Source organism: Rana temporaria, chromosome 3, assembly GCF_905171775.1.
Source record: "Rana temporaria chromosome 3, aRanTem1.1, whole genome shotgun sequence".
NCBI lineage: Eukaryota > Metazoa > Chordata > Amphibia > Anura > Ranidae > Rana > Rana temporaria.
The window spans coordinates 87,792,454-87,805,492 of NC_053491.1; the positions used below are offsets into that span (position 1 = coordinate 87,792,454).

Genomic DNA, 13,039 nt, shown 5'->3' on the forward strand with positions numbered 1-13,039 from the left:
GAAGAGAGGCCAGGGACAACACAATCAGGGCATTGAATCTCCATCATTGGCTCACTGTCTCCAAGACACAAGGTTTCTTCCTATACCTTGACGCAGAGAAGGCGTTCGACAAGGTGGCCTGGGACTACATGCGGGAGGTTTTGAAAACAATTGGCCTTCACCCTCGCATGTTGGCACATATCTCCGCATTGTATTCTACTCCTAGTGCAAGTGAATGGTCACCTGTCGAGCGCCTTCTCTATAAGCAATGGTACCCGCCAGGGCTGTTCCCTGTCTCCCCTGATTTTTGTTCTGTCCCTTGAACCCTTTCTTAATAAACTGCGTTGCAATCCCGATATTAGGGGCATGATGGTGGGAGGTAGGGAGTATAAAGTAGCGGCCTTCGCTGATGACGTACTCCTCTCTTTGACGCTGCCGAGGATTTCCTTACCGAATCTGCTAAAAGATATAGAGAGCTTTGGGAAGTTATCCCATTTTAAGATTAATTATTTGAAATCCCATGCCCTGAATGTGTCACTCCCGAAGTGCGATGTGGAATGTTGCCAGAGTTCCTTTCCGTTCCTCTGGAATGAAAGAGCCATCACGTACCTGGGCATTCAAATTACGGCGGACTAGGCCCACCTTTATAATGATAATTTTCTAGCTGCTCTTAAAAAGGCCCAACAGGATTTAAAAGACTGGGGGGCCCTTAATGTTTCTTGGTTTGGCCGTTCGGCCCTCCTGAAGATGATAGTTTTACCACGCCTATTGTACCTTGTGCAATGTTTTCCGATTGACTTACCTCCCTCCTTCTTTGCAGCGTACAAGAAAGCTGCTTCAGAGTTTATCTGGAAGAACTCACCTCCCCAGATTAGATACTCGCGACTTACTCGCCCGAAGACTAAAGGTGGTATCGGTCTTCCAGACCTCTTCCAATACTACCTGGCGAGCCACCTTATGCGAATCGTGGACTGGAATGTCCATGAGACTAGGAAGGGGTGGGTGGTCCTGGAAAAGTCATTTACACCGTTCCCCCTTGGATATCATCTCGACACTGGCCTCCAGAAATTAGGACGCATCCTCTTCTCCATCCTTCTCTGAGAGCCTTTGGGCGAGCGACGAAAACCCCATAATTTTCTTCCGTGCCGGGGCCTCTAACCCCATTGAGGGGTAATCCTGAATTTGCACCAGGTCTATCTTCCTCATTCCTAAGGCGAGACTGGCCGCGTGACCGGGTTCTAGCGCGTAATTTTTTCTCTCGTGGATTCCCTCGCTCTTACGCAGACCTAGTGTCCGAATCCCCATCCAACTCTTTCCCCTTCTGGTCCTATAGACCGTTAAGATTTTTTTTTTCCTCACAGCTGTCATTGGAAATTTGGACGCGACAACTGACGACCTTTGAAAACCTATGTACACAGACTTCTCCACAGAGACACTTGATTTCCAGTATATATCAGATTCTTTCAGACAGTGTTCCCAAATATCCAGATTCAGCTCGTATTGCCTGGGAATCTGATCTTCAGATTTCCCTGAATGAGGAGGACTGGGCCCGTATCAATGAATGTATCCATAAGGGGTCTCTTAATGTTGCTATTCAGGAAAACTGCTACAAAATCGAAACGCGCTGGTATAGAACCCCGGCTCTCCTACACAAATTTTCCCCAGCAGTTCCGGAAACATGCTGGAGGTGAGGGAGGGGGAGGGGGACCATGCTCCACGTATGGTGGGACTGTGATTCCCTTCTGAAAAGAAGTGCATGAGCTTATAGCACGTTACTACCTATACCCTAGACTACTCCGCGCCACAATATCTCTTGCATCACACGCATTTGACCAGATCGGAGTACTTCAAGTCCCTGACCATGCATATGGTGAATGTGGCGAGACTTTGCATCCCGGTACATTGGCGCTCCACACACGCTCCGACGATTGGGGAATGGCTTAGCAGGATCTCTAAAATTGAAGAAATGGAAGAGCTAGTTCATATCTCCCAAGAACGCATTACAAAATTTACAAACACTTGGGCATGTTGGACCCACTTTAAAACAACCCAGCGTTTTCAGGCCATAGTTCTTAGATTGCAATTATTACTGGACCATCTCTATTAAGTTTACATTGCAATGCCCATCTGGTGTGGCCACCCTGGTGGAGGACCGCCGACACTGATGACTCCCCGCAGCTGATCCTTCCCCTTTATCCCCTCCCCTCTCCCCTCTTTATAATTTTTTTTTCCCTTTCTCTTCTTCTTTTGTCTCTCTCTTTCTTTCCTTCCTTCTTCTTCTCTCTTCTCTCTCCTCAGAAAATATTCTGTATTAGGTCTTGATTATCTGCCATATTGTTACAGTTCACCAGTCCCAGAGGACGGGACTGGAATTCCGTCTGCCATGTTAACCCTGACACACTTTTGCTATTTTAATAGGCCATGTAAACTTGCATGAACGTATGTCTATGTACTTTCCCTGTCTGTATATCGTGTTGTTACATTTTCTTTCAATAAAAAATTGTTTATGGAAAAAAAAAAAAAAAATTAAATCTGTTATAGTTACTACCCAGGGCAAGGTACATGATGTACCTCCCTTCAGTCTGCTGCCGGCTTCAGGTGGAAGGGCGAGCAGAAAGTTGGGTGCCATCTTTACGATGTTCCATCCTTTCACTTCACATCACTCCTGTACATTCACTTTCAAACCTTCTGCTTAGATAAAATATTCTACAACCAGAGAGGAACCAATCCTAATAGCTTAGAAGCGAAATGTGTAGAAGATGAATGAAATGTCCTCCTTGATCTCACCTTAAACAAGAAGAAGCCAAGTGTGTGCCACTGAGTATGCCATGGTCCTTATGTGCAATTAATAGGGAACAGTTTAACGACCAGAGCCAAGGATTACCTCTGTCTTTTTCTATTTATAAGCCAAGAGGAGCAAAACACAGTAGACCTGAATGAGCCATTTCAGTTTGATCCCCATTAAGGCAGAAACAATTGAGTACTTAAATGTATCACGACAGTACTCGATTGACTGTTGCGAGTGCACTAATATGGCTACAATCACCCCATCCACTTTAAGGGAGACATACCATGAATATACATTTACAGAGAGCAAGCAATACATCTATAATGCATTAAGGTATACACACACTAATACACAATACACCTATGCATGTGATTAAGGTACAGTATGGGTACAATGTAGTCCTATAAATTATTATTAATTTAGATCAGTAGAATTTGTACCTGAGAGCACTACATACTTCTAAATCTTCTTTCAGTAAGTTCTCACACCTCTTTTACTTCATGGATCAGCCTTCAGCAATACTGTATAGTAGCTTGTACAGCTTGTTAAATTAATTTGTCCATAGACCAGTTCCCAAAACAATATTGAACAGTAGTCATGCATATCCTGTTTGCAGCAAGACTATTACATCTGTGTGGAAACAAACACTAGTACAATGGGTCCAACATTAATGGTTTTAAGAATGCTTTTTGTCATATAACCATCAAACTACTCAACTACTTGGAAACAGTAGATACGATTGTATAACCTTCATATTGTCCAAAAACTATGATCAGAGTATGGTACGGTGGATACTCTTGTAAATAATTATCTGGTGAATTACAAGGATAGCGCACATTTTGGTGTGGTTGTTTATACTTTACATTTATAGTTCGTATATATTATATCTGTTACTAATGATCATATGCAATTGTTTTTTTGCAGCTGTTTTTTGCTGGCTGACTATATGTTTCAATTCAAGGAATGTATCACTAATCTACATGTTGTATGACACCATTTGCCACAATCTCCTGTAACGTATACTGATTACCAGTTATTGAATATGTCAGCAAACAGTTTGACTAACATTTTGAGTAAAAATATATTGAAATTAATTAATTTGTCCAGCAATATTTATAAGTGAGATTTATTAGTACTGTATATTATTAGATGTACCCTATGAAAGTGCCTGCCAAGTACAGGTTGTTGGGATATTTATAATATCAGAAGAGAGTGCATTCAACATAAAATTACTACTAAAACATTAGTGTTGCAAGAAAAATAAAAAAAAAATAGTGCTAATTTTAAAGCCAAACTCCATGAATTGGTCAAAATCTACTCTTGAAGTGAGGATCCCCTGCACTGCAAGAGTTAAATGCACATTAGGTCTAGTGTATAGAATAGGCAGTATTTTTAACCACTGCTTTGGCACTGTCCTCGTCTACCCAAAGCTCCAGGCTTAGCATTATCTCTTACAATACAGGGCTACTAACCCTGCATTGTATGTGGAGGGGGCGATTGTGTGAGCATCACTGTGAGCAGCTAGGAGGAAAAAAAAAAAAAAAAGTCTAGCGACCAGGATGCACCACTGGAAGAAGTGTACTGGAGCCCAGAATAGGCTATTACCTCATTCTGGCACTCCTAGACTTCACAAGCATTTAACCCTCACAGTGTATGGGGGTCCCACTGCAAGGGCATTTTTTTATTTTTTGTTATGCCCAGAGTTGGGCTTTAAATCTTTAAATCATCTGTAAATCTCTGTTGATCCAAGGAGTATCTTGGCCTTTTCTCTAATGCCGCGTACACACCATCACTTTATGTGATGAAAAAAAACAACGTTTTTAAAAACGTCACTTTAAATGACCGTGTGTGGGGGAAAACGTTGTTTTATGTCTTGTGAAAAACGACAAAAAAAAATTGAAGCATGCTTCAATTTTATGTGTCGTTTTTTCAGAACGTCGTTTTTTACTTCACAGAAATTGACCGTGTGTAGCAAAAAACAAAGTTTAAAATGACGTTTTTACACCCGCGCATGCCCAGAAGCTAGTTATGAAGCGAGCTTCAATGGAAAAAAGTGGTGAACATAACCTCGCTTTGCTAGAGCATTGTGAAAAAACGATGGTGTGTAGGCAACTTCGTCTTTGAAAATTGAAGTTTCAAAAACGTCGTTTTTTACTTCACAGAAAACGTCGTTTTTTTTCATCACATAAAGTGATGGTGTGTACGCGGCATAATACTTTTTGGTGAATGACCTTCTCAAGACAGAGCCATGGTTTGTCAAGATTTTTAATAATGAATTTAACAGCACTAAGGGAGGACGTTAAGATTTTGAATTATTTTTTATATTTTATAACCCAGCCCTACATGGTGCTTCTTAACCAAACATGGAGGCCTTCCGAAAACAGTTATATTTCCTTGTTGAGGTATTGTTAATACTTTAACTGGTGGACTCCATTCACCTAATCATGTTTGTTCTTAATTTCCAGTTTGCATCAGGGCATATGTAGGGGTTTCACAAAATAGAATACTAATCCAATCACAAGTGCAAAAATAGGACTGAATACATATGCAAGTCATTAGAAGCAAGACTTTTAGTTAAACGTCCACTTTGATATCTCCAAAAATGAAAACAGGGAATTTTCTATAAATATTGCTCAGTTCTTGGAACTCTGCACATGCCAAGGTAGCATGGCTTTGTGTAAAAGTCTGCCAAAAGTGCAAAATCAAGGCATTGCCGTAATGTGCACCCTACTAAATCCAGTTTTACCTGATACACGAACAGTGACTCAAGGAAAAAAGATTTCCTGCAAATACCACCATTGTTTGGACATCACAGATAATGTAGGGACAAGTGTAGTTATTTACATAAGAGCCACGCCTGCCCTAAGACTTTACAAGCCTACCAGTGAAACACCTGAACAGTTTATATTTGAAGACTTGCAGAGTTACAATACATTTGTCCTTTCGCTGTACATCACAAGTTATTGAAGTGGAGTACCTACAAGAACATGACTCCCGGGCACTATTCAATTAATTCAAAGAGGTAAGATGACTTATTAGTCATGTAACTATGACAACAATTTCATGTGAATCTATTATAGTTAATTTTCTGGCATTAAATGTTTAAATGAAATATTGGTGGAATTAGTGAAATTAGTAAATATACATACAAAAGATATACAGTACTTTACTACTATAAATGACAGAGCATAATTATATATATATATATATATATATATATATATATATATATATATGTATGTGTGTGTGTATGTGACATATATTCTAAGTATATTTAAGATACCAGCACATAAACATTTCCATATTTTAAACTTTTAAAACATTTTTTTCTTTTATGGTCTTTGACACATTAGTGATCATTGAATCTACTTTTAACATGACACAGTTGTTCAAACAATCAGGATATAAAAGGAATACTAAATTGTGTTAAAAGTCAATATATTGACAAAGCATACAATTCACAGTTTTGTACAGAACTGCACAAAATGTAGGACAATCCAGAAGGTTTTGGAACCTACCAGAGTTTCAGCTTTGCTGCATTGGATTGTTCTTCTTGCCTCGTACACACAATGAGAAACCAGACAAAAAAAAAATTCTGCTTTAACAATCACTAACCATAATCTGATTGTTAGTACACAGCTGTTGTCCAAAGTTTTCCGAAGGGACAAACATGAAAATTTTTCTCGTACGATACCAGATTGGTAGATTTTCGTTTAATCAGTACAGTTTTCATCCGAAAATACCGAGAATTTTCAGACTTTAGTAGCCTAGTCGTACGATATTGAGACTAGCATGCTAATTCCTCCAATAATCTCATTGTGTGTACTCCCCCATTCTTTCTCATTGTGCTGCAAGCAACTTGAGTTTTGTACAATTAATTGTATGAATTATTGGTGGTAGTAGTAGTAATAATAGAGTATAGTACAGTGTTAGCCACATAGAGAAATGCAGAAAATTTGGAGATTGAGTAGCGTTTATTTAAAGCCTGAAGAGGGATCCAAATTATCCCAAAAACGTGCATCTTTATTATTGTAAGTTAAAAAAAAATTGGAAATGGCTTACACCGCTTCCTCCAGAGAACATTTATCTCATTCTGATTTTGAGACCTTTCACTATGTATCAAAGAGTAAAAAAGCAGTGCAAGGAATCTCCACAACAATCTGCCGCATGCCCCTGATTACCACAACGTTCTGCTGTTCAATTGTCAAAATTGTATGTAATGTAATGTACACTACTTGGGAGTCCTGTAAACATTATCAGGTATGAGATATATATCTAAATACACACACTATATTACCAAAAGTATTGGGACACCTACTTTTACACACACACAAACTTTAATGGCAAGAAAGGTCCATATATACATGGATGAGCGAGTTGGGGGGGGGGGGGTACTTTAACTGGCCTGCACCTCAACCCAATAGAACACCTTTGAGAAAAAATTAGAGTGGAGGCTGCGAGCCAGGCCCTTTCGTCCACATCAGTGCCTGACCTCACAAATGCGCTTCTGGAAGAATGGTCAAACTTTCCATAGACACACTCCTAAACCTTGTGGACAGGCTTCCTAGAAGAGTTGAAGCTGTTATAGCTGTAAATAGGGGGGCAGGAGAAGTTCAATATTGAACCCTACGTACTAAGGCAGGGATGCAATTAAAGTTCATGTGTGTGTAAAGGCAGGCGTCTCAATACTTTTGGTAATATATATATATATCTCACTATGCTGTCAGGGTCAGTATTTATTTAACATGCAGTTGTGAAACATGTATGTGGTTACTTCCTTTTTTAACCATTCCATCGCTTGCAAAAAGCTGAAAGGAAAGTCACTTAAGGTTTCTTATACTACATATTTCAACTGCTATGACTTTTAGCAGGGTTGGAATTGGTATGTTTGAAGTTTGCTTTAATCCACCTGTCACATAACTCATAAAAAGTTTTATTACAAATATGCTTAGTTTGTAAGCCACTAATAAAAATAAAAACTAATAACCTGTATGTGACCCCCCCCCCCCCCCAAAAAAAAAAAAATGGCACATATTTGGTGTGTTTATTTAGTTATATACTGTAATTATCTCATGTTAAGGGTAAAAAAAATGAATATATATTAATTTCGTAATAAGAACTGTACTTAAAGCGGGGGTTCACCCGAAAAACACATTTTTAACATTAGATTGAGGCCAATTGTGGGAAGCACAATCGGGTGTTTTTTTTTTAATCAATGCAGTACTTACCGTTTTAGAGATAGATGTTCTCCGCCGCTTCCGGGTATGGTCTGCGACGTTCGGCTTCTTTCGGCAACTCTCTAAAACGGTAAGTACTGCATTGATTTAAAAAAAAAACACCCGATTGTGCTTCCCACAATTAGCCTCAATCTAATGTTAAAAATTTTTTTTCGGGTGAACCCCCGCTTTAATCAGGATAGACAGGTTTGTGGTCAGATAGACCCCTTCTACTGGTGTGTCTATCTTTGGGAAATAAATGTTCATAAACAGAAGAATGATGTGCTGACAGGCTTGCACTACTCCTTAATTGTTTGAAATGCTGGAAATGCATCCTATGTTCATATATGCCCAAAACACAGTAAAGCTTATTGCAGGGAGTTTTTGATCAATATTGGGAAAAAATGTTGAACCCCTTTCAGATCCAAGTACCTCTTAGCCCCAGAATTACAAAATGAAGGGGTCCTTATAACTACAAGTTACCAAGAAAGGTTGCTTTTAATCTTTTGTCCTGATAATGGACCACATATGCAACTTGCAACTTTAAATTTCTGCTCCATTTTAAAGTTTTGAAGTGGGGCCCAAGGACAGACCCCAAAAGATGTCTGCCGTTACTTTCATTACCTCTTCTCGTTTGTACTTTTTTCCCTCTTTGAAAGTCAGACCTTATTAATGTCAAACTAAATCAGAGAGGAACGGAAGAGACTTTGTGGGCAATAATGATAATAGCAGGTAACTTATGGGGGTTTACTGTGAGGCAGAATGTTTTGTTTTAAAAGTTTAACATTGAATAGCTTGGATACAAAATGGCCAAAATGTGGTCATACAAGGGGTGTGTGTGCTGGCATCAATATTCAGGTTTTATGACAAATACTTTCAATGTCGGTGCAGAAAAGAGACATTCACTTCAAGTGCTGGACATCTCTTTCAGTCAGCATTTACCATGGATAGCCCAATCTTTGGCAGGCTGAGCATACTGCAGCCAGGTCCTGGGGGCTGATAATACTAAACTGCAAGACTGACGTCACCAGGACAGAAAGTGAGGAGAAATGTAAGCTTTTACTGCTGTCACCGGAACAAGAGTAAATGGGATTATCTTCCAGTGTGACATCTGCTTTAGTTACACATGCTTTTCCTAACTTTGAGAAGATTTCCTTTCACTTCCTGCATGGTTTATTAAACAGGAAATGAAGTGAAATATCCTAAATGGGAACACAGATCAATAAAAACATAACAGGTTTATTTGCCCTCTCTGTCTAAAACCACAAAGAAGAACATTTGTCTGGAGTTCAACTTTAACTGAAGAAAATTAATCATGTAATCACTGCTGAAAGGTGGATTGAGCCACATGCCTCTTAATTATGTAGCGCCCCCTTACTTTCAGTAACGTTAGTGGGGAATGGGAGAGTTATTTTGCTCCCATTCATAATTTGTTAAATTTGGGCTGCTGTCATTCCTGAACTGTCCTGTAGGTCAGTCTGCGCTCCAGGGGTGCCGATCCCACCCCTGGGCGACAGTTGGCGCTAAAGGGGTTCTGGCAGAGCCGCTTTTCCCCAGCAGCCAACTAGAGGAGTTTTCCCTCGCAGGGCATGCTGGGGGAGAGTATATCTGTGGCAGACGCCATTTTTGTTGGTTCTTCGCGGGTTCCAGGTGCGGCACCCACCTTTAGGGTGTGCGCATCCAACAGACCCCGGTGATATGGCCTACCAGGCCGGGGTCGCATGCTACGCGGAGCTCCATGTTGCTGGGTCCCCGGCTCTATTGAAGAGATCCCAAGCTGTGCTGAACGGTGGGGGATCGGCTCAAGGAGAACCCAGAGGCAGGTTATCTGAGGGGCTTGAACGAACCATCGGGGATCCGGTGACCGGGACATTGACAGGTACACTTCAACTGTCACCCAGTGACCCTAATCTAATTTACTGGGAGGATTCGCTCAATCCATTGAGCTCATCAAAGTACTAGGCCTGTGGCAGAGGTCCCTAGAGCCAGGCCTGTGGCAGAGACCTGTTCCTCCCAGCAACCTTAAAGTGACGCTTCGGCTGCCAGGCTTGTGGCAGGAGTCTGTCCGGAGGCACTTCACCCACTCTGGCTAGAGTGGCGACGAACTGTATCTACTACTACTGAGAGCAGGATTGCTCTTTCTCATATCCAGGCCTGATACTGCAAAGTTCTTATTGCTTCATCAACCTTTTCTCTCTACCTCATGTTGATGTTGGTCATGTTGGGCCGAGAATAAAGCATTCAGAAAATCTTCATTTATTGTCTAGACATTCGCTCACTAATCTACTCATCAACTTCACCCATAGACAACGGTAAGAGGTAACTTAATATGCCGATCCCAACAACAATCAGTGGCTCCTGGGGGGGTAGCGCTACAACATACAGCAGCAGGCCTAGACAGTGGCACTTTAGGGCAGCAGTGAATACGAATGCAGTCATGCAGATGCTCACTAGTACCAGATAATGTTTTTTTTTAGTATAGAAGCTGAACTGTATCTTCTGTATTTCATTTCCCATTGTTTCTTCCATTACAAGTATGCAAATCCCTTAAAATTACAACTACTCAGCGTCTGCTAATAGCTCTAGACTTGCTCTGTTTTAAGAATATATGACACTAGAAATTATCACTGCCACTTGCTGCTCAGCAACTGCTGTCAAGTTGTTACTTCATGTGGAGAGTTCAAAAGTGGTTTTATTATAGATCTGTGAAGTCACTGTTTTCGCCAAGTCCATATAAGTTTTATTATGTCTTGAGCCCTGATGAAGGGGGATGCCTTGGAAACATGCTGGATGTTTTTATATATGACTCTTTATACCCAAAAAAACAAAAACGCCAAGTTCACCTTTATTAAAAAAAAAAAAAATGCACATCTTTTTGTAGTTAAAAAATAAATAAAAATATGCATTTATTATTAGGAGCCTGTAAAGTGCTGCACACGTGATCAGCAGATTGTGGATGCAATGCCAGGCTCTTGCAGACTTTCAGTATAGGGCAGGCAGATACTGAATTGCAGTAAGAAATGCTCTTCTAGGACACTCACCAGCGCCCACGTAGCAGTGTTGCCAACCTACCAGATTGAAATTTACTGACACAACACCAAAGTTTTACTGGCACAGCCAAGTTTTTACTGGCATTTCCAAAATTACAGTTTTAGGTGCAAATTAGAGTATTTAGGCTACAAACAAATACAATATGCAATTAGCAATATGATTTAAGGTAGATAATAAGGCAAAAAGCATATTTCTTATTTTATTTTCGATATAGTAAGCAAGTAGCTCAGGGACAGGAGGGAAAGAAATTAGAATGGGCGGCACACACACATAAACTTGACTCTCACTTACAGAGTGTGTAGCAGCACAGATAATGATCAGACCTCCCCGACACATCCCAGGGACAGTCTCTCTCCAAGCCCAGTGGTCCCTGCAGTCCACTGCAGTATAAACAGCACTGACTGTCCTGGTCCCAACCTGCCTTGCTTCCATACTGCAGACCCACACACGAGGCTGCTACAACTTGGCTCCATTGCCCCATGACATCATGACATTCTAAGGCACCGCCTCCACCAGAGCAGATCGATCACACTGTAGCAGGCACTCGGATGGTCTCAGCCAGCTCCGGGCCAAGTCGAGCATCACAGCCATATTTTTCACTGGTAACCTTTTACTTTTACTGGCAGGAGAAAATTGCCTGTTTTTTACTGGCTGCCAGTAAAAATACTGACGGTTGGCAACACTGCTGACTACACATGCAAGTCCCAGCACCTCTTTAAGGACGGGTTCACACCTATGCGAATTGGTTGCGGCTTAAACAGCATCCAATTCGCATAACATTATAAAATACATTGATTTTAATGAGGCTGGTTCACATATGTGAGATGCATTCGCACTGCGCATTGCCGAAAAAACGTGTGCCTTTTCTAGGCATTGTGGTGCGGCTCAGGTGCGAATTCAGGCCCCTTATCTTCTATGGGTACGCATCTGATTCGCACATGTGTTCATTTCTCTTCAGGATTTCTCTCATATAGCTCAATACACTTCCCCCCTCCCCCTCCCCTCTCCCAGTTCTACAAATTTGCATCTAAAAACGGAGCTGATCTGCTGAACAGTTATCTTATCTCTCTGCAGAGATAACAGAGCTGGAATTCGCACCGCACAAGTGTGAATCCGGCCTAAATGTGTTGTACTGGAAAATATTAGGCCCTGTACATGAAATGCTTGTGAAAATGTTTTCAGGCTTGTTGTCAAATGCTTGTTTGAGTTTGTCGTAATTTTTTTATACCTTCTGCTGGTCAGTCTAGACTAGATCGATGACTGATCCGCGATGATCCGCCCCGTGAATCTCTGCTTGCTTAGCGGGGATCGCTCTGTTGATCCCCGCTGAGCCGCCGGATGACAGGGTGGTCCCCGCACTGTGCGGGGACCGTCCTGTCAGATCTCCGCTCTCCCCTATGTGGGGTATCGGATGAACATGGGCTGTCTGTCCGTGTTCATCCGATCCAAGTTTCTCCATTCCCATCGAGGAAAAAGAAGTCAAGCCTCGTACACACGCCCGAGTTTCTCGGCAAAAACCAGCAAGAAACTTGCTGGGATTTTTTTTTTGACAAGGAAACCGGTCGTGTGTACATTTTTCGACGAGGAAACTGTCAAGGATCCGTCGAGCCAAAAAGAGAGCATGTCTTCTTTTTCCTCGACGGGAATGGAGAAACTTGCCTTGCCGAGTTCCTCGACAGCCTAACAAGGAATTCGACGAGGAAAACCATGTGTTTCGCCCGTCAAGTTCCTCGGTCGTGTGTATGAGGCTACATGCTCTCTTTTTGGCTCGATGGGATCCTCGACAGTTTCCTCGTTGAAAAATGTACACACGACCGGTTTCCTCGGCAAAAAAAAAATCCCAGCAAGTTTCTTGCTGGTTTTTGCCGAGAAACTTGGTCGTGTGTAGGAGGCTTGAGGATTTCGGAGCCGGGTAAGATCGTGTGTCAGCGGATGTTCATCCGCTGACACCTGCAATCTCATAAGGACCAATGTACTGTATGTTCCATTTTCATCCATACACGGT

The 13,039-nt window shown here is 41.4% G+C and overlaps 2 protein-coding genes across 7 annotated transcripts in view; one reads left to right on the top strand and one right to left on the bottom strand.

Annotated features, from left to right (window-relative positions):
- LOC120931441 (very long-chain acyl-CoA synthetase-like) overlaps positions 1-13,039 on the bottom strand; it is a 219,975-nt gene that overhangs the window by 202,447 nt on the left and 4,489 nt on the right. The window lies entirely within an intron of this gene.
- Positions 5,684-13,039, top strand: part of LOC120931439 (flocculation protein FLO11-like) — an 86,440-nt gene continuing 79,084 nt past the window's right edge. For all 6 annotated transcript variants that reach the window (XM_040342870.1, XM_040342872.1, XM_040342871.1 and 3 more), the window contains exon 1: positions 5,684-5,789. In XM_040342870.1, coding sequence (XP_040198804.1) covers positions 5,755-5,789 — 35 coding nt within the window. In that variant the 5' untranslated portion in view covers positions 5,684-5,754. The remainder of the gene's footprint in view (positions 5,790-13,039) is intronic.